The 22576-nt window shown below is 66.3% G+C and overlaps 6 protein-coding genes across 15 annotated transcripts in view; 4 read left to right on the top strand and 2 right to left on the bottom strand.

Annotated features, from left to right (window-relative positions):
* FANCA (FA complementation group A) overlaps positions 1–731 on the top strand; it is a 32679-nt gene extending 31948 nt beyond the window's left edge. For 5 of the 6 annotated variants that reach the window (XR_014958025.1, XR_014958024.1, XM_085589998.1 and 2 more), the window contains one exon: positions 506–713. Coding sequence is in view for 3 of the 6 variants with exons in the window: in XM_085589998.1 (XP_085446124.1) it covers positions 506–613 (108 nt within the window). In the remaining 3 variants the exon portion in view is untranslated. Of the gene's footprint in view, positions 1–505 lie in introns of all 6 variants that reach the window. The other variant, XR_014958026.1, reaches the window with a different exon arrangement.
* Positions 695–8072, bottom strand: ZNF276 (zinc finger protein 276). Its single transcript, XM_085590003.1, has 11 exons — positions 7928–8072; positions 6560–6869; positions 6419–6471; positions 5342–5836; positions 4472–4550; positions 3399–3479; positions 2988–3098; positions 2838–2913; positions 2358–2475; positions 2067–2166; positions 695–1472 (listed from the first exon to the last, which is right to left on the bottom strand). Exons 1-11 carry the CDS (start codon positions 8070–8072, stop codon positions 1187–1189), a joined length of 1854 nt encoding a protein of 617 aa, XP_085446129.1. The 3' UTR covers positions 695–1186.
* Positions 8073–8195: 123 nt separating this feature from the next.
* On the top strand, positions 8196–12534 carry VPS9D1 (VPS9 domain containing 1). Its single transcript, XM_077786238.2, has 15 exons — positions 8196–8323; positions 9127–9199; positions 9283–9375; positions 9463–9625; positions 9889–10000; positions 10139–10201; positions 10351–10403; positions 10482–10569; positions 10769–10854; positions 10944–11404; positions 11515–11644; positions 11714–11907; positions 11983–12064; positions 12188–12292; positions 12417–12534. The coding sequence occupies exons 1-15, from the start codon at positions 8207–8209 to the stop codon at positions 12490–12492; spliced, it is 1896 nt and encodes a 631-aa protein (XP_077642364.1). The 5' UTR covers positions 8196–8206; the 3' UTR covers positions 12493–12534.
* A 57-nt stretch (positions 12535–12591) lies between these two features.
* SPATA2L (spermatogenesis associated 2 like) lies at positions 12592–14446 on the top strand. 4 transcript variants are annotated; one of them, XM_085589995.1, is made up of 3 exons: positions 12592–12739; positions 13045–13393; positions 13470–14446. In XM_085589995.1, exons 2-3 carry the CDS (start codon positions 13046–13048, stop codon positions 14280–14282), a joined length of 1161 nt encoding a protein of 386 aa, XP_085446121.1. In that variant the 5' UTR covers positions 12592–12739; position 13045; the 3' UTR covers positions 14283–14446. The 4 variants fall into 4 exon arrangements, with proteins under 4 accessions (XP_085446121.1, XP_085446122.1, XP_077642524.1 ...); XM_085589996.1 differs by having other exon boundaries at positions 12606–12697; XM_077786398.2 differs by having other exon boundaries at positions 12611–12813.
* Positions 14447–14688: 242 nt separating this feature from the next.
* Positions 14689–17890, bottom strand: CDK10 (cyclin dependent kinase 10). Of its 2 annotated transcripts, none has more exons than XM_021526986.4 (13): positions 17733–17890; positions 17577–17649; positions 17108–17179; positions 16909–17011; positions 16719–16800; positions 16299–16366; positions 16040–16092; positions 15878–15947; positions 15739–15798; positions 15517–15640; positions 15295–15434; positions 15142–15194; positions 14689–15065 (listed from the first exon to the last, which is right to left on the bottom strand). In XM_021526986.4, the coding sequence occupies exons 1-13, from the start codon at positions 17874–17876 to the stop codon at positions 14968–14970; spliced, it is 1140 nt and encodes a 379-aa protein (XP_021382661.2). In that variant the 5' UTR covers positions 17877–17890; the 3' UTR covers positions 14689–14967. The 2 variants fall into 2 exon arrangements, with proteins under 2 accessions (XP_021382661.2, XP_021382662.2); XM_021526987.4 differs by having other exon boundaries at positions 17595–17649.
* Positions 17891–18036: 146 nt separating this feature from the next.
* Positions 18037–22066, top strand: CHMP1A (charged multivesicular body protein 1A). Its single transcript, XM_021526988.4, has 7 exons — positions 18037–18175; positions 18359–18378; positions 18922–18999; positions 19740–19886; positions 20124–20252; positions 20350–20537; positions 20699–22066. The coding sequence occupies exons 1-7, from the start codon at positions 18169–18171 to the stop codon at positions 20718–20720; spliced, it is 591 nt and encodes a 196-aa protein (XP_021382663.1). The 5' UTR covers positions 18037–18168; the 3' UTR covers positions 20721–22066.
* Positions 22067–22576: the final 510 nt, after the last annotated feature.

Here is a 22576-nt window from a genome sequence, read left to right as displayed (position 1 = left end):
GATCCCCTACCTGTGCCAAGCCCCGTGCTTCCTGACCCCCCTGGGGATGCTCCGTGCTTCCCTGACCCCCCTGAGGATGCAGCTCTGTGCTGCTCTAACCCACCTGGGGATGCTCCATGCTTCCCAACTCACCTGGGGATGCCCCGTGCTGCTCTAACTCACCTGGGGATGCCCCGTGCTGCTCTAACTCACCTGGGGATGCCCCATGCTGCTCTAAACTCACCTGGGGATGCTCTGTGCTGCTCTAACTCACCTGGGAGCAGGGGGACACCTGGTGCTCAGCCGTGCCACATCCTCCACCGTTCCCAGCACATCCTACCCTGCCCTCGTGTGGCCGTTCCCACTCGGTCCGAGGGAATTGTCAAGCACAGCCACGGGCAGAGTGGAAGTTTCTCCCTCCTCTGCCTGTGCTTGGCTGAGAAGGCAGCAAAATGCCCCGGTGTTGCTGGAACTGGCTTTGGGGAAGCAGGAGCAGATTTAAACTGGCTCCCTGCCCTCTGCCCAGCTCCTCAGTGCCTGTGAAGAACTCGACCCAGAGCTGGGAGCCACCCTTCTGCACTTCTCACGGCCCGCTGCGGACGTGGAGCTGGAGGAAGAGCTGGACCTGTTCTGAGGAATGGACTCAGCCCAACACCTCACTTACACCTAACACAAGGAGCCACCTTTCTCACCTGGGCCATTTTTTTTTTTCAAATTACTTTGTAAATAATTTATTACAAGCATAACCATGAAGCTCTTGTTACAATAAAAAGTAGGTTACAAATTTTCCGTTTAGACTTGCTTTGGGACTCATAATTATGTTGTTGTTGTTATTTTTTTTTTCCTTCTTTTCCAAAACAAAATGTCTCCCTAAAGTTGTCCCACTGTCCTCTGTCCCCCTTGAGCCCCTGGGGGCACCTCTGTGCAGGCAGGGAACAGATGTGGCCAACGTGGTTTCTAGGACGTGTGCGTGGGGCTGGGGACACGGAGGGGCGCTGCCAACGTCCCTGCCCCTGGGATTAGACACTCTTAGTACAACACTGCTGAATCAGACGAGAGCATGGAAATCACTGCATGACAACAAGCCTTTTCGGAGCGAGCTGAAGCTAATTCCACGGAGTTCTTTGGGAGACTAAAACGTAGATTAAAAATCTCCAGTGCCGGAACGGCTTCTACGGGGCTGGGCTGGGCACGTGTCCCCGGCCCCTCAGGTGGGCTCGGGCTCCGCAGTCACTTCTGGCTTCACCTCCTGGCCTTCGGCAGTCCCTGAAGCAGTGAGGAGCAGGATGGGCTCTGGCTCCAGCAGCTTGGCTTTGTCCTGAGTCTGGGTCAGAGGGTGCACCATGGACATGTGGACGTTGAGGTTATGGGCCTTCTCGAAGCGCTTCCCGCACTGGTCGCAGGCGAACTCCAGCTCGGCCTCGGCTTTGTGTTTGGTCATGTGGTACTTGAGGGAGGCGCGCTGGCGGCACTGGAACCCACAGATCTCACACCTGCCGGGCAAAGGGGCTCAGCACCAGCCACGAGCAGCGCCGGGGCTGCAGCGGGCGCTGGGAATGGACGTTCATTGACACGGAATCCTGGGCTGGTTTGGGTTGGGAGGGACCTTAAAGCACATCCCACCCCACCCTCTGCCGTGGGCAGGGACACCTTCCACTATCCCAGGCTGCTCCAAGCCTCGTGCATCCTGGCCTTGGACATTTCCAGGTATGACTCCACACCTTGTGCCAGGGCCTCACCATCCTCACAGGAAAGAGTGACTTTCCTATATCCCATTTAACCCCGCCCTTCAGCAGTGGGAAGCCATTCTCCCGTGTCCTGTTACACCAAGACCTTGTCTCATATCCCTCTCCAGCTCTCCTGGAGCCCCTTTAGGCCCTGCGAGGGGCTTTAAGGTGTTCCTGGAATCATCTCCAGCCTGAACACACCCAGCACTCTGAGCCTTTCCTCATAGCAGAGGTGCTCCATGACCCTGTCCTCATCCATTCCATTTCAAGTGATCCAGCCAGCTCCAGGCCGGGTTTGCATCCCAGAATTAGTGTGCCAGGGTCAGTGACTGACCCCTCTGATCCCCTGGCGTCACTTACTGCAGGGGCTTCGCTCCCGAGTGCCGCATCTGATGGACCGAGAGGTGCTTGCGCTGTTTGAAGGTCTGCCCGCACTCGTCACAGATGTAGTTGCGTACCTCTGCCACGGAAACGGGGCGGTCACGGCTCTGCCCGGCTCCTGGGGTGTGCCCTGCACCCGCCCACGCTCCCTGTGGCAGCCTGAGCCCCACGTCCCACGCCCACAGGGAGCCCCGTCCCCCTTCCCCCGTAGCCTCTGGACAGGGAGCCACAGGCTCCGGGCACCCGTGCCCCGCCGCCGCTGGCACTCACCCGTGTGGATGAGCTTGACGTGCCGCTGCAGGTACCGGTCGATCATGAACACCTTGTTGCAGCCAGGGTGAGGGCAGGGCCTCTCCCGCATCTCCTCGTGGTGCTCTTTGATGTGTTTCTGCAAAGCAAGGACAGAGCTTCTGACAGGGAACAACAACCTGGATCCCCCAACACCGAGAACACCACGTGCAAAACCAGGATTTGCGTCCCAATCCAGCCCTGGCAGCAGGGGCTGCAGCTGGACACGCTGGAGCCTGCTCCAAGGGCTGCTGTGAGCCAGTGGCAGGCTTCCAGGACAGGAGAAACAGGGAGAGCCAGAGCAGGTTGGAAAAGGCCAGGACTCCCAGCAGGCTGCTTTTAGTAGCTCACTAAAAGCAGAGCAGGGTGAGGAATTAAACCCATCAGGGATCCTCTGCTGACATGGAAGTGGCTCCAGAGTACTGGGAGCCAGCGTGGGACAGCAGCAGAGCCTGAGCTCACCTTCATGCCATCAGCCCCTCTGTAGACAGCGGTGCAGCCCTGGTAAGGACACTTGTAGATGGTGGGCAGCTCCTCCCTGCAAGCAGAGGTGTGTGAGGTGCTGTGGGTGCGGGGCTGCAGCCCAGCCCAGCCCTGACAGACCCTCCTTACCGTTCACATTTGATTTTTTTTTTCCAGCCTGGCTTAGGACCTGGCTTCTTCCTTATTTTGGGCTCTTCTGCCTTCTTTGCTTCTTTACTGTCGCTTTTCTTGCCAGAAACCCTCCAAGAAAGAACCAGGAGAGTGGTTTAAGACTTGATCTTGGTTTTAGACCCACCAAAGTGTCCCCAGCTGTTACCCCTGCCTGTGACCTGGCACAGCAGGAGCACACACAGCCCCAGGTACACGAGCCCACTGTGGCTGTGCCAGGCTGGGGATGAGGGCCCAGTTTAACCCAGTGGGGGCCTTGGGGCCATCTCTGTGACCCCCAGGCAGGAATGTGTAGAGAACAGAGCCTAAGGAAAGACATGTCAGCCCCACAGGGGTGGGCACCAGCCCCCCAGCCACCCCCCAGCCCCTTACTTCCTCTCGGGGTAAGGCTCGAAGGAGTCGTCTGAGGATTGCACGTTTCTCTTCTCGCTTTCGTCGTCGCTCAAGAAGTCCCTGAGAGACAGAAGCTGCCCTTTACCAACGTGACCTCGGGCTGGCCCTCGGCACCAGCAGCTCCCCATTCCCAGCACATCCATCTCCCCCACGGCACGTGTCCTCCTCCCCGTCCTCTCCCCAGCAAACACAGCGCCGGTGAACGCAGCAAAGACCCAAACCAGGTCCTTTTAGGGCTCAATCTCTGCAAGAATAATCAAACCACTGTCAGGAGAACAAAAAAGCGGCTGTTACTGAAAGGCTCTATTCATGGGTGAGGGATGTGGCTGCTGCTTCCTCTACTGGGCAAAAGAATTTTGTGGAGCAGGAATGTCACATAACTGTCTGGTGCAGGTTAATGAAGCTGTAGGTCGTTCTGTATTCCCTCAAATGTAACAGCCACGTTTGGATTTTTCTTTTTCCTCCTTTTAGGCCTGAAGCCATATAAAAAGAAAATTAATTCCTGAAGACAGGAAATAGGCAATAAATCGTTGCAGCCCTTTCAATGTGACAGCTGACAGGCTCAGCTGACACTGGGGTCACTCTGCACTTGGCCCTTTATTCGTGTATTCCAAACACCTGTGTTGGACTGAGCCAAATCCTTGCTCACAAAGGCTGCCAGGTCCCTCCCTCTTCCATTTCCCAGTTAAAGGCTCTCTCCAGGAACAAATGGGAGCCACCCCGTGCCTGCATTCCCACTCCCACTGCTCTCCCGCAGCTCCAGCCGCGGAGGGAACCGTCCGGAGCTCCCGGCACAGCTCCTTCCCCAGCAGAGAGGGGACAGAACGGGGCCAGGATTGCTGGGAGCAGCCCACAGACACGGAGCACACGTGTGTGCAAACCCCCCAGAGCAGAGGAGGGAGCTCAGAGCCTCAGTGCCATGAGCTCCGTGACGCTGCAGCAGAGCCGCCGCTCTGAGCCCCCGGCGCTGGTGGAGGAAGAGCTCTCCGGGCTGGGGAGTTCCCGCTGGCAAAGAAGACATTTAGGCTATTTTAAACCCACTCTTCTCTCACCCCTCAGAAAGGTCACTGAACTCGTCTTTTACCCGCTCATCCGACGTTGCAGACAGAACCTGCTTCCCACTCAACTGTCCTAGGGAATGAAGGAGAACACGGTGCGTTACAAGGAAAAGCAGCAGAGCCGCGGCTGCGCTTGCGTGGTCACACCGTGGCGAACATGATTGTTTGAACCAAACTGTCCCCTCTGCCCAGGAACGGCTCTCCCCGTGCTCCACCCTGGCCCTGCAGCTCCCAGGAGCAGCTTTTGGTTCCTCCTGTGACACCTGGAACTGAAAGAATTGTCCCCAGGAAAGTCCCAGCTGCCATTCTCGTGTCCAGCAGCACACACCTCCTGTGGGTGCTGGAACTAAACACAACCCCACTTCTGAAACATAAAATGGGTGTTAATTCCTCGCTTCTGGAAGTGGTGTTTGGGGCAGTGCACCCAGCCCACACCCACTCAGCAGTTTTCCTTTAGGGGCAGAAGGGCCCCCTGGGATTCAGCATCAGCTGATGCGCAGCAGGGAAACCCAGCTTCAGGGTTGAGATGAAAGAAACATCTGGAAATATGGGGCTGAGGAACCACTGACCATTCCATACCCCCAGGGAGAGCCTGGCAGCAGGGTCTCCCCTCCATCAGAAGGGGAACAGCACACAGGGCCGGGAGTATGACCCCGTGTTCCCCTGTCCCTTCTGCATGGCTCAGCGTCCTCCTCCTCAACCAGAGGCCAATCTCTGAGCACTTCCCAGAAGGATCTGCACCCTCCTTGAGGAACAGCAGTCTCCAAGGACAGGGCCCAGCCCCTTGTCGCTCCCTGGGCCACCTCTCCAGCTCCCTGTCCTTCCCCCGAGGCCGGGACAGAGATCAGGAAGCAAATCCCTTACGTGTGGCAGTGCTCAGAGGGGAGGTGGGCTGCGGCAGGGCCTGCTCCCGGACGGAGGCTGCGCCGTCCAGCTGCGAGGCAGACGGGTCCCTGTCCTGCGGCGCCTCGTTCTCCACGCTCGCCGCGGTCCCTTTGCCGGCGGGCTGCTGGCACGGAGCCGTCCTCACCGGAGCACGCTGGGCTTTGGGAGCAGGGACAGCCTCGGCACTGTCTGCCCCGGCCCCGTTGTCAGTCAAGCGCTGCTGCTGCACCGAGCCCTTGCTCCACTCCCGCTTGACGGACAAGGCGTTGTCGAGCAGCACGGAGCTGCAGTCCGAGTCCGTGTCCATGACGTAGTCGTGGCCGTCGCCGCAGCCCCAGACGGCGCGGATGATGCCGCAGTACTCGGAGGAGAGCACGCTGCGCAGCCCCGGCACCGAGGCGCAGCTCCCGGCGTGCGCGTGCGCCCACGTCACCAGGCTGCGCAGGCACTGCGGGCTGGACGTGATCAGGTCAACTGCCCGGGGGAGAGGCAGCGCGGTCAGGCCTGGGCACGGGGGGCACACGGAGGGGACAGGGACGTGGGTCTGCTCCCCCCCGGGGCTGCCCCGCGAGGCAGGTGGGAGCCACCCCAAAGGGCTGCACCGGGGCAGTGCCGGCGCCTGCCAGGATCACAGGGCCACTGAGGCTGGAAATGATCTCTGAGATCACCGAGTCCAACCAAAAACCACCACCCTGCCAGCCAGACCGGAGCACTGAGTCCCACGTCTGGTCTTTCCCTAAACACCTCCAGGGACGGTGGCTCCACCACCTCCCGCCATCATTCCCAGCTGAAAGGGTATTTCCAATTGTCCCCAGTGTCCAACATCAGCTGGGACAGGTCTAGCACTGCAACCCAAATCTGCTCTGCCTGCTCTTCCGACCCCCAGGTGAGCCTCTGCCCGCTTGGCCCAGCTCAGGAAGGTGGGGATACTCCCGGGCAGCCAGAGAGAGGAAGGAGAACCTTAACCAGCAGCGTCACCCCCCGGACGTGGTCATTTCTCACCACCCATCAACCCCAGCCCTGCGCTGGAAAAGGAAAAGGGCAGTGGGCACTCACCCAGGCAGGAGGCACCTCCTTCCATACCCGGCTGCGCCTGGACCCCGCTGCTCCTGCAAAAAGCAGAGCGGCACAGTGGGATTCGGGCGTGGCGGAGGGACCACGCGGCGCCGCTGCCGGGGGGCGAGGAAGGCCACGTACTTTCCTTTGGACTTGGCGCGGCCCGTGGGCGAGGCGTTCACCCGCTGGATGAAGGTGCGGAGGACGCTGCGGCACTTGTAGAACTGGGCATGGCATTTCTTGCAGACGAACTGTGGCAGCGCGGGGTCCTGCCGCACCGCCACGCCCAGCAGCCGCTGGAAGTCGGTGAAGAACACCTGGTCCACGCGGCGCTGCTTCTCCGAGCTCTCCCCCAGCACCGGCACCTTGCCGAAGGCATTGCGAAGGCTCCGCGAGGAGAACTTGCCGTGGCACAGGCGGCAGTAGCCGCTGCTCAGGGTCCTGCCGATCCCTGCCCGGGAGGAGCAAACGCGGCTGCTGAGGAATGACTCCGGGGCACCCAAAGGTGTTCCCCTCCCCTTCATCCCGGCTGCCTCCTGAGCCCTGCCTCCAGCAAGGCACGGCACATCCAGGCAGGAAAAGAGCCCAAATCAGCCCTTCTGGCCCCGCTGTCCCAGCAGCAGAGCCTCCCCTGCACTCCGGGGGTCCCGGGACTCTGCCAACGCTTTCCCCCGGTTTCAGCAGCTCATCCCCCGGTGTTTAGCTCCCGACAATTTCCAGCTGGCACTGCGTCCCTTGGCTGCCCCAGTGCTGGCCATGCCATCCCTCAGCAGGGAGCGGTGTCACCGGGCAGTGTCACCCGCGGCATCCCCGCGCTGGGGGATAATCTCCATCCCCCGCTCGGCCCAGGTGTAACGGGAGCCCCGAGCACCGCCTCCTCCCGGTCTGACCAGCCCAGCTGTGCCGCGGACCCCGGGGTGGCAGCGGGACCAACGGGGGTCTCGCCGCACCCCGCGGGGGTGGCGACAGCGGTGCGACGGGGCAGCACCTCCCGGCGGACGGTCCCGGGGGGCTGAACCCCCCGTTCGTGCGCGCCCCGTGTGCCACCCGGCGTCCCGGGGCAGCGCCGGTGTCCCGGCACCCACCGGAGCCGTTGGAGATGCCGCTTATCTCCTGCCCCAGCGGCAACACACCCGGTATCAGCCACCCCAAACCGCAAACCGGGATGGCGGGAGGGTCCCGACCACGCTCAAACCGTGATGGAGAGAGAGTCCCGGTCTCCGCCAAACCGGAGCGGCCAGCGGCCGAGCACCCCGAGATAGCGGGAGGTTCCCCCGCTCTCCCTCCCCGCGTACCGAATCCCTCCTTCCCTTGCCGTTACCGGCACCGGTGTTTCAGGGTGGGAAGAAACTCCACAACAAACGGGCGAATCGCGACCTGCCGCCCGCTCGGCACCGAGCCCCGGCACGGGGACGGAGGGAGCCCCGCCGCACCCGGTCCCGCCGGTGCCCCGCAGCGGCTCCGGCCGTGCCCCGCTCCCCCCGCCCCGGTCCCGCGCTCGGGCCTCACCTGCCTCCGGCGCGCCGGCGGCGGCCGCGGGCGGCTCGGCGGGCTCGGAGCCGCGGGCGGCGGCGGCGGGGGCGCGGCGGGGCGCGGCGGGGGCGCGGGGGCCGCCCGGGGCCGCCAGGAACCGGCCGCGCCGATCGCGCTTCATCGTCCCCGCCGGGCCGGCGGCTCCGCCCGCCCGCAGCGCCCCCGCCGGCCGGGGGGACCGCCGCGCCCGGTCCGCCCCGCCGCGCTCCGGGCGGGCCCGCGGCCGCCGCGCGCCGTTCCGGCCGGCCCGCGGCCATGGCCGCGCCCGGCGGCGCCGAGGGGCCCGCGCCGGGCCGGGCCGGCCGCGGGCTGCAGGCGGCCATGAGGGCGGCCAGCGGCGCCCTGGGCATGGACAGCGCCGGCCGGAGCAGGGTGAGCGCGGGGACGGCCGGGGAGGGACCCCCGCGTTCGGCCGCATCCCCGGGATCAACCGCCGGGCTCATCCTGCATCCCCGGGATCAACCGCCGGGCTCATCCTGCATCCCCGGGATCAACCCCCATCCCCGGGATCAACACCCATCCCCGGGATCAACCGCCGGGCTCAACCCCCATCCCCGGGATCAACCGCCGGGCTCATCCTGCATCCCCGGGATCAACCCGCGGGCTCATCCCGCATCCTCGGGATCAACCCCCATCCCCGGGATCAACACCCATCCCCGGGATCAACCCCCGGGCTCATCCCGCATCCTCGGGATCAACCCCCATCCCCGGGATCAACCGCCGGGCTCATCCTGCATCCCCGGGATCAACCCCCATCCCCGGGCTCATCCTGCATCCCCGGGATCAACCCCCGAGCTCATCCTGCATCCCCGGCATCAACCCCCATCCCCCGGACTGCATCCCCGGCCTCCTCCTGCATCCCTGCGCTCCCCCCGCATCCCTCGGCTTCATCCGCCGGCCTCACCCCCAGCCGCGGGGCAGCACCCCTGGGGTCATCCTGCATGCCGGGGCTCATCCTGCATGCCGGGGCTCATCCTGCATCCCGGGGCTCATCCTGCATCCCGGGGCATGCCCCCGGACTCGTGGCTCACCGGGGCAGCTTCCCCGGTCTGAGCCGGCACCCCTGGGCTACGCCGCATCCCCGGAACTCCCCGCGTCTCCCACTGGGAGCCGGAGCTGCGATCCCCCGAGGCCGGGGGGTTCCCGGGGTCCCCGCTCAGCCCCCACCTTGGCAGGAGGCGTACGTGGAGTACCTGAAGAGCATCACCCTCATCGCCCAGGCCCTGCAGGAGGAGGCGGCAGGGACAGGTGAGGCAGGACCCCGTGTCCCCCCGCCGAACCCGGGCGGTCGGGGGAAGCCCTGCAGTGCCCTCAACACAGCCTCCCCGCAGAGAGCAGCGAGGGGGTCACCCCTGACACCCCGAAACTGCTGAAGCTGGCGGAGCAGTGCCTGGAGAGGGTCAAATCCATCGCAGCGGCGCTGGGTGAGTGAGGGGTGGGGGTCCCGTGCTGGGCAGCCGGGTGCCCACGCAGGGGTGAGGCACAGCCGGCCTGTCCTGCCCCCTGCCCAGGGAAAGCCCAGGTGAAAGCGGCTGCACAGGAGCGGGGCGGGGGCCCCGCGCCCCTGCCCCGGCACCGCCGCGTCTGCTCGGACGAGGGGGGGAAGCTCTCGCCGTTCCTGCCCCCGGAGATCTTCCAGAAGCTGCAGATCGCTGAGGCACAGAGCGCACGGAAGTACGGGGGGCTTGGACCCGGAGCTGGGACAATGGGGCTGGAACAGAGCCTGGCGGAGCATGGGGGGCTGCTGTGGGCTGGGATACAGGCGTTGGGACGTGGGGGGCTCAAACACAGCGAGTAGGACATGGGGGGTTCAAACACGAGGGTTTGGGATACAAGGACTGGCGGTGGCCCCGCGCCCGCCTGGGGAGTCACGGAGCAGGATGTGGTCCTGGCACGTGTCCTGTGCCCTGTGGCGAGTGCTGAGGCCGTTCCTGCAGGGAGCTGACCCCGCTGGAGGAGGCCTCCCTGCAGAACCAGAAGCTGAAGGCGGCCTACGAGGCGCGAGTGGCGCGGCTGAACCCGAGCCAGGCCGTGCAGAAAACATCCCTGGCAAGTGCGGGCTGGGGAGGAGCTGGGAGCTGGGCAGAGCCGGCAGCCAGGCAGGGAGAGGGTCCCTGGGGGAGCCCCCCTCCCCACTGGTGGCCGTGGGGTGTGGGTGATGTTCCCAAATGCCCTCCTGCTCCGCAGACGCTGTCCCTGCAGCGGCAGATGATGGAGAACCTGGTGATCGCCAAGGCCCGGGAGGAGACTGTATCCTTCCCAGTGGGATTGCTCCACCCTGGCCTGGGTGTCACCCACCCCACACAGGCCTTTGGGGTCCCAGCTGGGGGATGGGGGAGGGCAGAGGGCAGTGGGTGAGCACGGTGGTGGCTCTGCACCCTTAACTGTGCCCGGCCCAGCTGCAGCGCAAGATGGAAGAGCGGCGGCTGCGGCTGCAGGAGGCGGCCAACCGGTGAGTGGGGCTGTCACCGCAGGGACCCTGGGCTCTGGGGACACCCAGCAGTGCCCTCATGGCCCGGGCTGTCCCCAGGAGGTTCTCCAGCAGCGTGGCCCTCACGCCCGAGGAGCAGGAGCAGCGGGCACTCTATGCTGCCATCCTCGAGTATGAGCAGGACCATGTGAGTGAGTGTGTGCCAGGGGCTGCTGGCAGGGCTGGAGGCTGTGCCATGGGGCTGGAGGCTGTGACAGAGGGCAGCAGGCTGTGCCATGGGGCAGGAGGCTGTGACTGAGGGCAGGAGGCTGTGCCATGGGGCAGGAGGCTGTGTCACAGGGCAGGAGACTGTGCCATCCCCATGACCAGCCCTGGACACTCCCCAGGACTGGCCAAAGCAGTGGAAGGCGCAGCTGAAGCGGAGCCCGGCGGATCTCTCAGTGGTGTCGGGGCTCTTCTCCTGCCTCCTGAGGTACTGCTGGGCTGGGCACGGCCCTGCCAGAGCGAGGGGGCTGCAGCTGCTGCCGGTGCCCCCTGCCCACCCCATCGCTCTGCCCACAGCTGCCCCGAGCACCCCATCACGCAGCTGCTGCGGCGGCTGCAGTGTGCGGTGTACGCCCGGCTCTACCCGGCCGTCAGCCGCGGCCCCGCCGACGCCTCCCCTGCCTCCCCCTCGGGTCTGTCCTTCCTGTCGCTGGACGCGGGGGGCTCCTCGCTGCCCCCCGAGCCGGGGGGCCGCCGGCTCCGGGCGTCCCGCAGCCTGCACTGCATGTTCTCGGTGCCCGAGCACGGCCCGGCCGCGCTGCGCCACAGCCGCTCCAGCACGCCCCTGGCCGACGGCGGCGCCCCGGGACCCACCGAGCCCCCCGAGACCCCCCGGGAGAGCTCCTTCGAGGACCTGGAGCGGTTCCTGGCGTCCCCCGAGGGCTGGGCCCCCGCAGAGCCCCCGGCCAGCTCCGCACAGGACGCGGCGCTGCCGGAGCTGCTGAAGGGCGTCGTGAGGGACATCCACAACGCCATCGGTGAGGGACAGCGAGGGGCTGCGGGCGGGCGGGGGGCTCTCCTGCACCCCGGGGCACAGGGTGGGCAGGACGGGGGGGTCCCAGCGTGCTGCGTGCCTCGCCCTTCCCAGACAGGCTGCTGGCTCTGACCCTGCTGGCCTTCGAGGGGCTCGGCACCGCCGCCGGCAAGGACCAGTGCCTGGCGTGCCTGGAGGAGGCTTTCTTCCCCCCGCTGTGGGCGCCGCTCCTGGCTCTCTACAGGTACCATGACCCGCCTCGGAGGGCACCGCCGAGCCCTTCCCGGCACCCCCATCACCTCCGTGCCCGCAGGACCGTGCAGCAGCCCCGCGAGGCGGCCCTGGCGCGCAGCATGGAGCGGCACCGGCACGCCGGCCCCGCCGACATGGGGCTGGCGTCGCGCCTCTTCCCGCCCGGCGCCGGCCGGCCCGCGTACGCCTCGGCCGTGCGGGACCTGCGCCTCATCCCGCTGGAGACGTGTCCCCGCAGGAAGTTGGAGTGCATCGGTGAGCGGCGCGGGGGGCGCGGGGCCGGGGCGCGGGGCCGGCCGCGGTCACCCTGACGCCCGCCCCGCGCCGCAGTGCGGGCCCTGCGCGGCATCTGCGAGTGTGCCGAGGAGTACTGCGGCAGCCGCGACGCCCGGAGCCTCGCCGCGGCCGCCATGTGAGTGCGGGAGCTACGGAGCGGGACGGGCGGCTGCTGTGGCCGGTGCTACGGAGCTGCGCGGTGAGCTGCTGGCGTGCCAGTCCCTGTGGCCGCCGTGGCTGATGGCCTCTGTTGTCGCAGCGGGGCAGACGACCTGCTGCCCATCCTGTCCTACGTGGTGCTGCAGACGGGGCTGCCGCAGCTGCTCTCCGAGTGTGCCGCCCTGGAGGAGTTCATCCACGAGGGGTACGTGCGGGGGTGCGGGGCCATGCAGGCACCGTGGGCTCGGGACACCGGCGCACCCTCCCGGGACAGGGCTGAGCCCGGTGGGTGTGGTGGTGTCGCGGTGGTGACACGGGTGTGGGCGCAGGTACCTGATCGGAGAGGAGGGGTACTGCCTGACGTCCCTGCAGAGCGCCCTGTCCTACGTGGAGTCGCTGCAGTGAGGAGGGGGCGCCGCGGGACCCCCGCGCCCCGGGCAGGTGCTGCGGGTCCTCCCGCCCGCCGGGGGGCGCTGTGGCGCGGGGATCGGCCCCGCCCCGGGGGCGGAGCTACGGGCGGCGCGTGCGTGCCGGCCCGGCGCGCGCGGAAGGGGAGCGGGAACGGAGCGCGAGCGGGGCGGGCGGGGGAACCGGGACCGGGGACCGGCAGGTGCGGGGGAACCGGGGCCAGAGCGGAACCAGGGACCGGCAGGTGCGGGGGAACCGGGACCGGAACCAGGGACCGGCGGGTACGGGGGAACCGGGACCGGGACCGGGGACCGGCAGGTGCGGGGGAACCGGGACCAGGGCGGAACCACGGGCCGGGTGGGAGCACCGGGAGGCCTCGGCGCGGGGAACCGGGGGAAACCAGGGCCGGCGAATGACACCGGGAGGACTGGTACCGGGAGGCCTCGGGGCAGCGGAGTTCCGGGGCTGAGGCTTCGGCGGGGGGGTCTCACCGGTTCGGGAGGGGGTGCCGGGGTACCGGGGTGGGGTCTCACGCCGCTGTACCCGCAGGATGTGTGCAGGCTCGGCGCTGCGGCAGGAGCACCGGCAGGACTACGGGCAGGAATTGCGGCAGGAATTCCAGCAGGAGTACCGGCGCTCGCTGGAGCGGGAGGCCGGCCCCGCCGGGACCTGCCCCGGCCCCGCCGTGGCGGAGCGGCTGCGGCAGCGGCTGCAGCGGGAGCCGGCGCTGCTGGAGGCCCTGCAGGAGGACGCCCTGGCACTGCTGGCCCGGGGGCTGCGGGACCACCCCGACCCCGGGCTGGCGCTGCGAGGCTTGGCCAGCGCCTTCCGACTGCTGGAGCTGGCGGCCGTCAACCTCTACCTCTTCCCGTGGCGCCGGGAGTTCGGCACCATCCCGGTGAGGCCCTGAGGTGGCAAGGGGTGTTGTGGGGGTACCCAGACACCCCCGGCCACGCTCCCCGCTCTCCTTGCAGACCTTCTCCGGCGCCTACGTGCACCTGCTGCGCCCAGCGCTGCCCGAAGCCGACCTGCTGCGGAGTTTGGGCCGCCTGGGCTACGAGCGGCGGGACCGGCACCGCCTGGCTGTGGGCCGGCTGCCGCCGGGGCCCGCGCTGATCGCCGCCGCCGTCGGGTTCCTGGCCTGCCGCCTGGAGTGCGAGATCCTGGCGGAGCTGGCGCCGCGGCTGCCCCGCGCCGAGGAGCTGCTGGAGGCACGGCATCGGGCCGGGGGTGCCAAGGGGCGCCTGGAGATGCCGCAGGACCTGGGGACGCGGCGCAGGGCGGCTCCCGACTGCGGTGACGACGTGGATCTCTACCAGGAGAGGCCAGACAGCCCTGAGGACATGGGGAGCAAAGACACAGCCCCCCCAGTGCTGTGGAGGGACCCTCAGGATGTGCCCAGGAGGGGCTGGGGACGCTGCGACAGCACACTCGGGCCAGAGCCTGTGGGCAGCGCTGATCCGGACACCTCCTCTCACCTCTTCCCGGAGCGGGAGCTGGTGGGTACCAGCAGAAACCCCCAGGTGCTGGGGGAGCTCTGGGATTCCCCCCAGGCCACGCCAGAGCTGCCCTGCTACCAGCTGCACTCGTGCCTGCACCGGGGCATGCTGCCCTCGTACTGCTGCAGCACGTGCCGGCAGCTGCACGGCGGCGGCTGCGCCGTGGGACGCGCCTGCCGCAGCCGGCACCGCGGCCAGGAGCTGCGCGGGGAGCGGCAGCAGCGCCTGTGGCTGCAGCGCACCGAGCTGGACATGCTGCTGGCCAAGGGCTCTGCGCCCCGCTCCTGACGTGGCTGCTGCAGCCGCTGCCCCGGGCAGGGGTGGGCACGGCCCTGCTTGGCACAAGGACCAGGACTCGTCAGCCGCCGAGACTGCGGAGCCCAGGCGCTGCTGCAGCCCGGGCGCTGCTGCTGTAAATTATTCAGTGCATCAGTAAAGTGGCTGTCTCAGCACGAGGTGTTCTGTCCTGGTGAGGGGGAGCAAGATGCCTGGTCCAGGGGCAGGGGCTGCAGTGATGCCTGACAGCACAGCACCCTGCAGGAGCAGCTCCTGTCTTCCTCAGAATGGGGGCAGGATCCACTTAAAGGGGGCAGAACCTGGGGTGTTAATGGAGGCATTCTTGTCCCCAGAGGAAAGGAGAGCAGAGCCACCAGCTGCTCCTGCTGGCACCTAAAAATGGAGCCACCCCACACAATGTTGTCACAGATGCTTTTATTGATGGCAGAGTCGGGGTTCCCCCCAACAGACAGCACAAACCAGGACCCGCCTGGGACAGGACTGACCCTGCCAAGCCTGGGCGTCCCTGGGCCCCATCTCTCCTGGCTCTGGGGCCACGCTCACCCGGCTGCAGACCGGAGCCTGCCCCGTCCCGCACGGGCCGATGCATGGAGGAGCCGTCCCCATGGCGCTGGGACTGTTGGACTGAGGGACTCCACCTCAGCCAGGACACATCACTCCTGTTCCCAGGGACAGCTCAGGGCTTGCTGCGCTTGGCCTGGCTCTCCAGCGCCGTGCTGGCCGCCCGCTTGTTCCGGTGGTGAGGGAAGGTGGGCATCAGCTCCGGCTCACAGGCTGTGGGGCACAGAGAGGGGTGAGCAGGTCCCAAAAGCTCCCAGTCCTGCCCTGCCCCAGGATGGGCAGCACTTACGCAAGGGCTTCTCCTTGAAGTAGGAACTCTCCAGGCAGTCCTTGGCCGTGGCCCTGCAGGGACAAGGGCAAGTGGCAGGGACCACTCCAGCCTGGGGGACAGCATGGGGCAGGTTCCCTGCCCTACCCACCCCACCTCCTGCCTAGCTCTTACCTTTTCTTAGGGTCATACATGAAGAGGAAGTTGAGCAGTCGCAACCCAGCCTCCGAGAGCCAGGGAAACCTGTGCTTCAGGTTGTTGTAGGGCTGTTTGCGCAGGGTGTACTGGGTGGCCAGTGGCAGCTTGGAGAACCCCTGGAGGAAACCGAATATCATGGGGGGCCAGGGGAGCAGCCAGGGAGAAAGGACAGTGGGGAAAAGGGCAGGGAGCTCTCACCGGCCAGATGTTCTCGTTGGGTGTCCCCAGGAGCTGCACGATGAGATCGATCTGGTGGATCTCGGAGGTGCCTGGCAGCAGCGGTTTGTGTGCCAGCAGCTCGGCCAGGATGCAGCCAGCAGCCCTGCGGAGCACAGGAAGCACAGGAGCCTCCCCAGTGATCCCCCTGCAGTTTGCAGCCCCCCAGCCCCCTCTCCAGGCTGCCTCAGCTCCCCTCATTACCACATGTCAATGCTGGTGGTCTGGGTCGTCATGCCCAGCAGCAGCTCCGGTGCGCGGTACCTGCACAGGGGACACTTGGTGTCGGGGCTGGCACGAGCCCGTCCCGTGGGGGAAACGCACCCCAGCCCCTGCCACTCACCACAGAGTCACCACTTTGGGGGTCATGGGCTTAGGGGGCATCCCGTAGGTGCGTGCCAGGCCAAAATCAGCTGCAACAGAGAGCAACAGTGAGGGGGGAGCCCGGCTGAGCTGCGGTCACGGCACAGAGCAGCCACGGCCGGGGGCAGGTGCTGGGACTCACCTATCTTCACACAGCCCTTGTCGGTCATCAGCAGGTTGGAGACCTTCAGGTCCCTGTGGGAAACAGCAGCTGGAGCTGAGAAAGCACACGGAAAATCCAATCCCATCCTTCCACAGCCTCCCTGCCCTGCCAGCGCTCCCACACTGATGGGCCCCAAAGCCCCACCCAGAGCTGCTCCTGATGGTGCCACTTGCTCCCAAGACACGGGAGGTGTCCCAGACACCCCTTTGTCCCCCCAGCTCCATCCTGCCACTCCCACCTGTGGATGATGTAGTTCTCATGGAGGTACTGCAGGCCCTTGAGCACCTGCAGGATGATGCACTTCACCTGGGGACAGAGGACAGGAGCTGTCACCTCTGTGGGAGCAGCACCAACTGGACAAACCCACACAGCCCAAACCCACTGGGGTGTTCTGCAGCCCCTCCATCCCTGTGTTCTCCCAGGGGGTTCTGGGTGAGCATTTTCTCCCAGCTCTGTCTGACAGTTTGTTCCAGCCCCATACCAAGCCTGGAAAGTCCCTGAAGGCTTCACTGAGAGTCAGCAAAGCCCAGCTCCATCAGGAATGCCTGGAATCCCCCAGCTCAAGCTCTAGGGAGCCCTTCACAGCATCCACATGTTTTGGCAGGAATGGCAGCACCCTCTAAGAGGTGCTGGACCCAAATCCTGCCCCACCCTGTACCTGAGCCTCCGAGAAGGGCGTTTGCATGTTCTCCAGGAGACTGGCCAGGTCCTGCTCGCAGTATCCCATCACCAGGAAAATGCTGGTGGAGACAAGGTAAGGTCAGAGCCTCCCCCAGGACCACTCCATGTGCTGAGGCTGCTCAGAGCTCCAAGAAAGGCTTGGAAGGAAAGGGAGGACAGACTCTCACCTCTCCAGGTGGTTTCCCACAACCACATCCTTCAGCTCCACAATGTTGGGGTGCTGGAGCTGCAGGAGCAGGGTGATCTCCCGCAGGCTGCTGATGGGCATTCCTGGGGGGGAGAGGAACAGCTGTGCTGCAGGAACAGCTGGACAGGACACAGCAGGGCAGGACACAGCAGCCCCTGTTTCCCCCACTCCTCCATTACCATCTTTCTCGTTGTCCATCCGCACCTTCTTCAGTGCCACCGTCTCGTCGGTCAGCGTGTCCCGGGCACGGTCTGGGGACAGCACAGGTCACGTTAGCACCAGGACACACACCTGGCTTTGTCCCAGCCTCGCCTCAGCCCCCCAGCTCAGCCACAGGGGGGGAACTGGGAGAGCTTCAGGCACCTCCTGACCGAAACCGTGCTGGGATTCTACACGGGGAATGCCAGGGAGCAGGGATAGATGGGCTGTCCCTAAGGAATTTCTCCCTGGGAGGGTGGGCAGGCCCTGGCACAGGGTGCCCAGAGAAGCTGGGCTGCCCCTGGATCCCTGGCCGTGCCCAAGGCCAGGCTGGACGGAGCACCGTGATCTGGTGGAAGTGCCATCCCCACCCACGGCAGGGAAGGGAGCGCAATTCACTCGGATCCCTCCCGGTGCCGCCCCGGCCCGGCAGGCACCGCCCGCACTCACACACGATGCCGTACGTGCCCTCTCCGATGCGATTCAGCTTCTCAAACTCCTTCACGCTGCGGCACCGTCCCAGCTGCAAGCAAAGAGCGGCGTAGAGGCGGAGCGGCCTCCGGGGCCCCTCACCGGCTGCAGCCCCCCGGCACCCGCTGCACTCACCCGATCGGCTGCCGGAACCTCGAAGAAGCCGTCTCCCCGCAGTCGCCTCAGGCGCAGGGGCTCCAGCTCAGGCTCGGCCGGTGCGGATCCCGGTGCCGGTGCGGATCCCGGTCCCGGTGCAGGTCCCGCCTCAGCCGCTGCCATGTCCGCGATGCCGCGTTCCCTCTGCGCACGCGCGCCATTATCCCGCCGCAGGCCCCGCCCACGAGCAGGCCCCGCCCACACGCATTAAGCCGCTGGAACCGTCGTTAGAGAGCGACCAATAGCGAGCCTAGCCCGGGATGGCCCCGCCCCCTATAGGCCCCGCCCCCTCCGGCCCCGCCCCAACCCACTCCGGCCGCGCCGCCGCTCTCGCGAGACCCAGCGCGAGCACCCCGGAAGCGGCGGCAGCGCCACCCGGAAGCGGCGGCGGAACCCGGAAGCGGCGGCGGGCAGGATGGACGGTACCGGCGGGGGGGTCGGGCGGTACCGGCGCTTCCCGGCGGGGCTGGGGCGGGTGGAGAGGGGTGAGGTTGGGGGTGAGTCTCGGAGCCAGAAGTGGTGGCCGAGACGTGTGGGCGGGGTCCCCGGTCACCCGCTCCCGGTACCGGTCCCGTCGCTGAGACTGTGCTCTCCTTCCTTTCTAGACACGCTGTTCCAGCTGAAGGTGAGAGCAGCGGAGGTCCTTCCACCTCCTTCGCCGGTCCCGGGAGAGTCCCGGTGCCGGTTCCTTCCGCGGGGCTGCACCGGCGGCGGGACCGGGACGGGAGGAGGCCCGGCCGAAGGAGTGACCGGGGCTGCCGCGGGCAGAGGGCCGGGCAGTGGCGGGACAAGCGGGCACTGGCACGGCGGCACAAAGGGGAGCAGCTTGGCAGTGCCGGAGCGGGGTGAGGGGGGATGTGGGGCAGGAGTTCCTCTCTGGCAGGGTGGGCAGGCCTGGCACAGGTGCCAGAGCAGCGGGGGCTGCCCCGGGATCCCTGGCGGTGCCCAGGGCCGGGCTGGACGGGGCTAGGGGCACCCTGGGCCGGTGGGAGGGGTCCCTGCTGTGCCTGGGGGGGCTCCGGGGTCCCTGGGGTGCTTGGGTGGGCTCTGGGATCCCTGGGGTGCCTGGGTGGATTCTGGGGTCCCTGGGGGGCTCCGGGGTCCCTCCCACCCCCAGCAGTGCGGGACCGTGGCCGCTCCTGCCCCTCGCACCCCGCTGTGCCCGCAGTTCACGGCCAAGCAGCTGGAGAAGCTCTCCAAGAAAGCCGAGAAGGACTCCAAGGCCGAGCAGGCCAAAGTGAAAAAGGTGTGTGGGGCTGGGCACCGCGGGGTGGCTGGCACTGCCCCCTGCTGCAGCCCTGGCCGGCAGGGTGGCACACCCGGCCCCGCGGCGGGGCACTCGCCAGCGGTGTCCTGCTGGCAGCCCACCCTGCTGGGAGCCTGGGGGTCTCTGAGTGTGGGGAGTCTGTGCCAGGGCAGCGCTGTGCCAGGCTGTGGGGAGCGCTGATGGTCAGGATGGATGGAGACAGAGATCTCTGCAGTCAGAGATAGGAAATATGTGGTTTATTTATTGTGAAGGGAGCGGGTGTGGGCCTCACTCGGAGCTGCCAGCTGCAGCTCGGAGCAGGAGCAGGGAGAGACAGCAAGAGACAGACAGAGAGATGTCACAGGGGCAGGAGATTATGCCAAGAGAGCCTCCAGCCCCTGGGCACACCTTACAGGGGGCTCCAGAGTGGGCATGGAACAAGACTTGGGCCAGTGGGATTACACATACCTGATGCTTCAGGGGAGGGTTACAGGTGTGGGATAAACTGTGTATTTTTGAGGGGTGAGACAGAACATCTGACTCTGGAGGTCTGGAGGTCAAAAGGGGGGTTGCCTTCCACTGGCTGAACTGTTCCTGGTTTTTCTGCTTGTTCAGCAGCCGTGCTTTGGTATCTCAGCGCTCGTTCCCGCTTCAGTCTCACTTGTGGTTTCTGTCTTTCCCAAATCCCTTTGCTGGGCAGTGGTACTCACAAAGCTTTCCCATCTCTCCTTCCCCCACAGGCTCTGCAGCAGAAGAACGTGGAGTGTGCCCGGGTCTATGCCGAGAACGCCATCCGCAAGAAGAACGAGGGGCTCCACTGGCTGCGCATGGCCTCCCGCGTGGACGCCGTGGCCTCCAAGGTGCAGACAGCTGTCACCATGAAGGGGGTAAGAGCCTCCAGCAGCCTCTGGGAGCTCCATCCCCACGTGGAGCTGCTCCCCTCGCTGCTCCCCTCGCTGCTCCCAGCCACCCCCAGCCGTCTCGTCCTCCAGAATGATCCCAGCAGGGCTCCCGGTGGTCTCAGACCCCCTCAGACAGGTTCAGCCTAGCTGGGATGGCCTCAGGACACCGCTGGGATTTGTCTGTAACCCTCAGAGCGTTCCTGAAGGAATCTTCTCTTGCAGGTGACGAAAAACATGGCTCAGGTGACCAAGGCTCTGGACAAGGCCCTGAGCTCCATGGACCTGCAGAAGGTGTCAGCGGTGATGGATAAATTCGAGCAGCAAGTGCAGAATTTGGATGTTCACACGTCAGTGAGTGCCGGGCGGCCAGGAGAGGGAGGGTGGGATGGCAGGGGATCCCTGCCAGGTCTCCAGGCCAGGCAGGGGGACAGGGCTGTGTCTGTCCCAGGTCATGGAGGACTCCATGAGCTCGGCCACCACGCTGAGCACGCCGCAGGAGCAGGTGGACAGCCTGATCGTCCAGATCGCCGAGGAGAACGGGCTGGAGATCATGGACCAGCTCAGCCAGCTGCCCGAGGGGGCCTCGGCCGTGGGGGAGAGCTCCGTGCGCTCCCAGGAGGACCAGCTCTCCCGGAGGTTGGTTCTCTCCCAGTCCTGGGCACTCCCAGTGCCTCCCAGCACCCCTCACTGCCCTGAAGGAAGAGTTGGCCCTTCCTGGGGGGCCCAGAGGGGCTCCCTGGACAGGCTGGGGGCTCCTGCTGCCCTGACCCGGCTCCGCTCTGCTGCTCTCCCTGCAGGCTGGCTGCCCTGCGGAACTGAGCCCTCCCTGGGCCTGTGGATGGCACTGCTGGAGCAGGACCCCCCCTGCAGCCCCCCAGCGCCTCGGGACTCTCCTCGGGGGGTGACAGCCCCTCCCCGGGCCAGCAGCGATCCCGGTGGGAACCCCGTGCTGGATTCTGGGGGGGCTGCGTCTGGGGGTGCTGCCTGCAGAGCCCCACACCCGCTGCTGACGGAACACTACGGGGATTTCCCTGCTCGGGGGTGCTGCTCCCCAGCTCCTCTGCTGCTCCCCGCCCCTGCCCACAGCAGAGCTGAGGGCTGAGTTCCTCAGGAGCTGGCCGGGAGGAGCAGGAGAACCCTTCCCGTCTCGGCTGTGGAGCTGGGGAGGTCGGTGCCTTGCAGGAAGGGGCGGTGACAGCGGGCTGTCCCCTCCCTCGCTGTCGCTGTCACTGTCCCCGTGCCCTCTGCTGCTCCGTGTCCCGCCGGGCCGACACCCCCAGCCCCCCTACCACGAAGTGCCCTTTGGAACGCCCTCCCCTGCCCAGCCCTGTGCGTGTCAATCCACAGATTCCCCGGGCACTGCCAGCTGGAAATGGTTGTCCCGGCCCTGACTGCCAGTTTAGACCAGTGAGGAGCCATGTCCAGCACTGGGAGCGGATTGCAGCAGCCGTGGTGGCTGCAGACATGTCCCCAAATGTCCCCCTGCTGGGTGGGTGTGACAGGGAATGCAGAACCATCCCGGGAGCAGCTCTGCCTCCATCCCTGTGCCTCGTCCCTGGATCTCCTCTGTCCCCTCGCTGCTGGCACCAGGCCGGGAGCTGCTCTCCGTGTCCCCTCCCGCTGCTCCTCCCTGTCCCTTGTCACCTTCCCCTGGGGCTGGAGCTGTTTGGCACGGCGGAGCTGCTGGGTTGCTGGGAGCTCTCCAGGAAGGAAGCGCCATTTCCTTTGGGTCTCCCAGGAGGAGCTGTCACCTCTGGGGGATGTCACGGGGGCCACTTCCCGGCACAGACACTTCCCGCTGCGTTGATTGCTCTCCCCGAGTTCAGTGGCCTTGGGAGCGTGTGGCTGGTGACACAGAGCCTTCCTCGCCACCGAGGAGGAGGAGGAGGAGGCAGCTTGGGCTGCAGCAGAGCCTTGGATCTTGTCCCACCTCCCGATGGGCCGGGCGGGAAGCTGGGGGACCCTGGAGATTTGTGCCTGGCTCCCTGCACGGTGTCCCCACAGCTCTGGGGGCTCCAGGCCTGCCCCCGTCCCCCTCCCTGGGCTGTCTCTCTGTGGTTTCTTTGGTGGGTTTTTTTTTAAAGCTTGTCTTATTTGCCTTCTTTTTGCCCAAACCGTGTCCATGCCCTTCTGTGGGTTTAAATAAACAATCTCTGAACACCCCAGTGTGTGTTGGGGGTGTGGATGCAGACAGGGTCGGTGGTCCCCCTTGTCTCATCGTGTCCCCTGCCCTGCCATAGGAGCTGGTGCCAGGGGCTGCCCTGGAGCTGAGGAGGAGGAAGGGACTGCTCTTGTTCCCAGAGCCTCTGCCCATCCAGGAGCTGGGAAGTGCTGGGGTACCCACTCTGGGGATTCTGGAGGGCGAGGACAGCCCCTTTCCCCCGCTGCAGGGCCCTGTCCCTTCCATGTGGCCGAGCCGGGGGAGCAGAGTGAGCAGGAGCTCGGAGCAGCTGGAGCCCAGCTCCCTTCCCCACGAGGCTTGGGCCAGCCCAGCTCCCTGCACCGTCCCCCAGCCCTCGTGGGGACAACCGGGCCCCCCGAGGGGAGACCCCGGGATTGGCACCGCACCGAGGTGGCACCGCACCCATCCTGCCATCAGCACCTGCCCACAGCAGCCTCGCTGCCAGGGACGGGGTGAGGGTGCAGCCTTCCCTTCCCTGCTCCTTCCTTTCCCT

This window comes from Lonchura striata, chromosome 11, assembly GCF_050655825.1.
Source record: "Lonchura striata isolate lonStrDom1 chromosome 11, ASM5065582v1, whole genome shotgun sequence".
NCBI lineage: Eukaryota > Metazoa > Chordata > Aves > Passeriformes > Estrildidae > Lonchura > Lonchura striata.
This window is presented reverse-complemented; position numbering and strand designations above follow the sequence as displayed.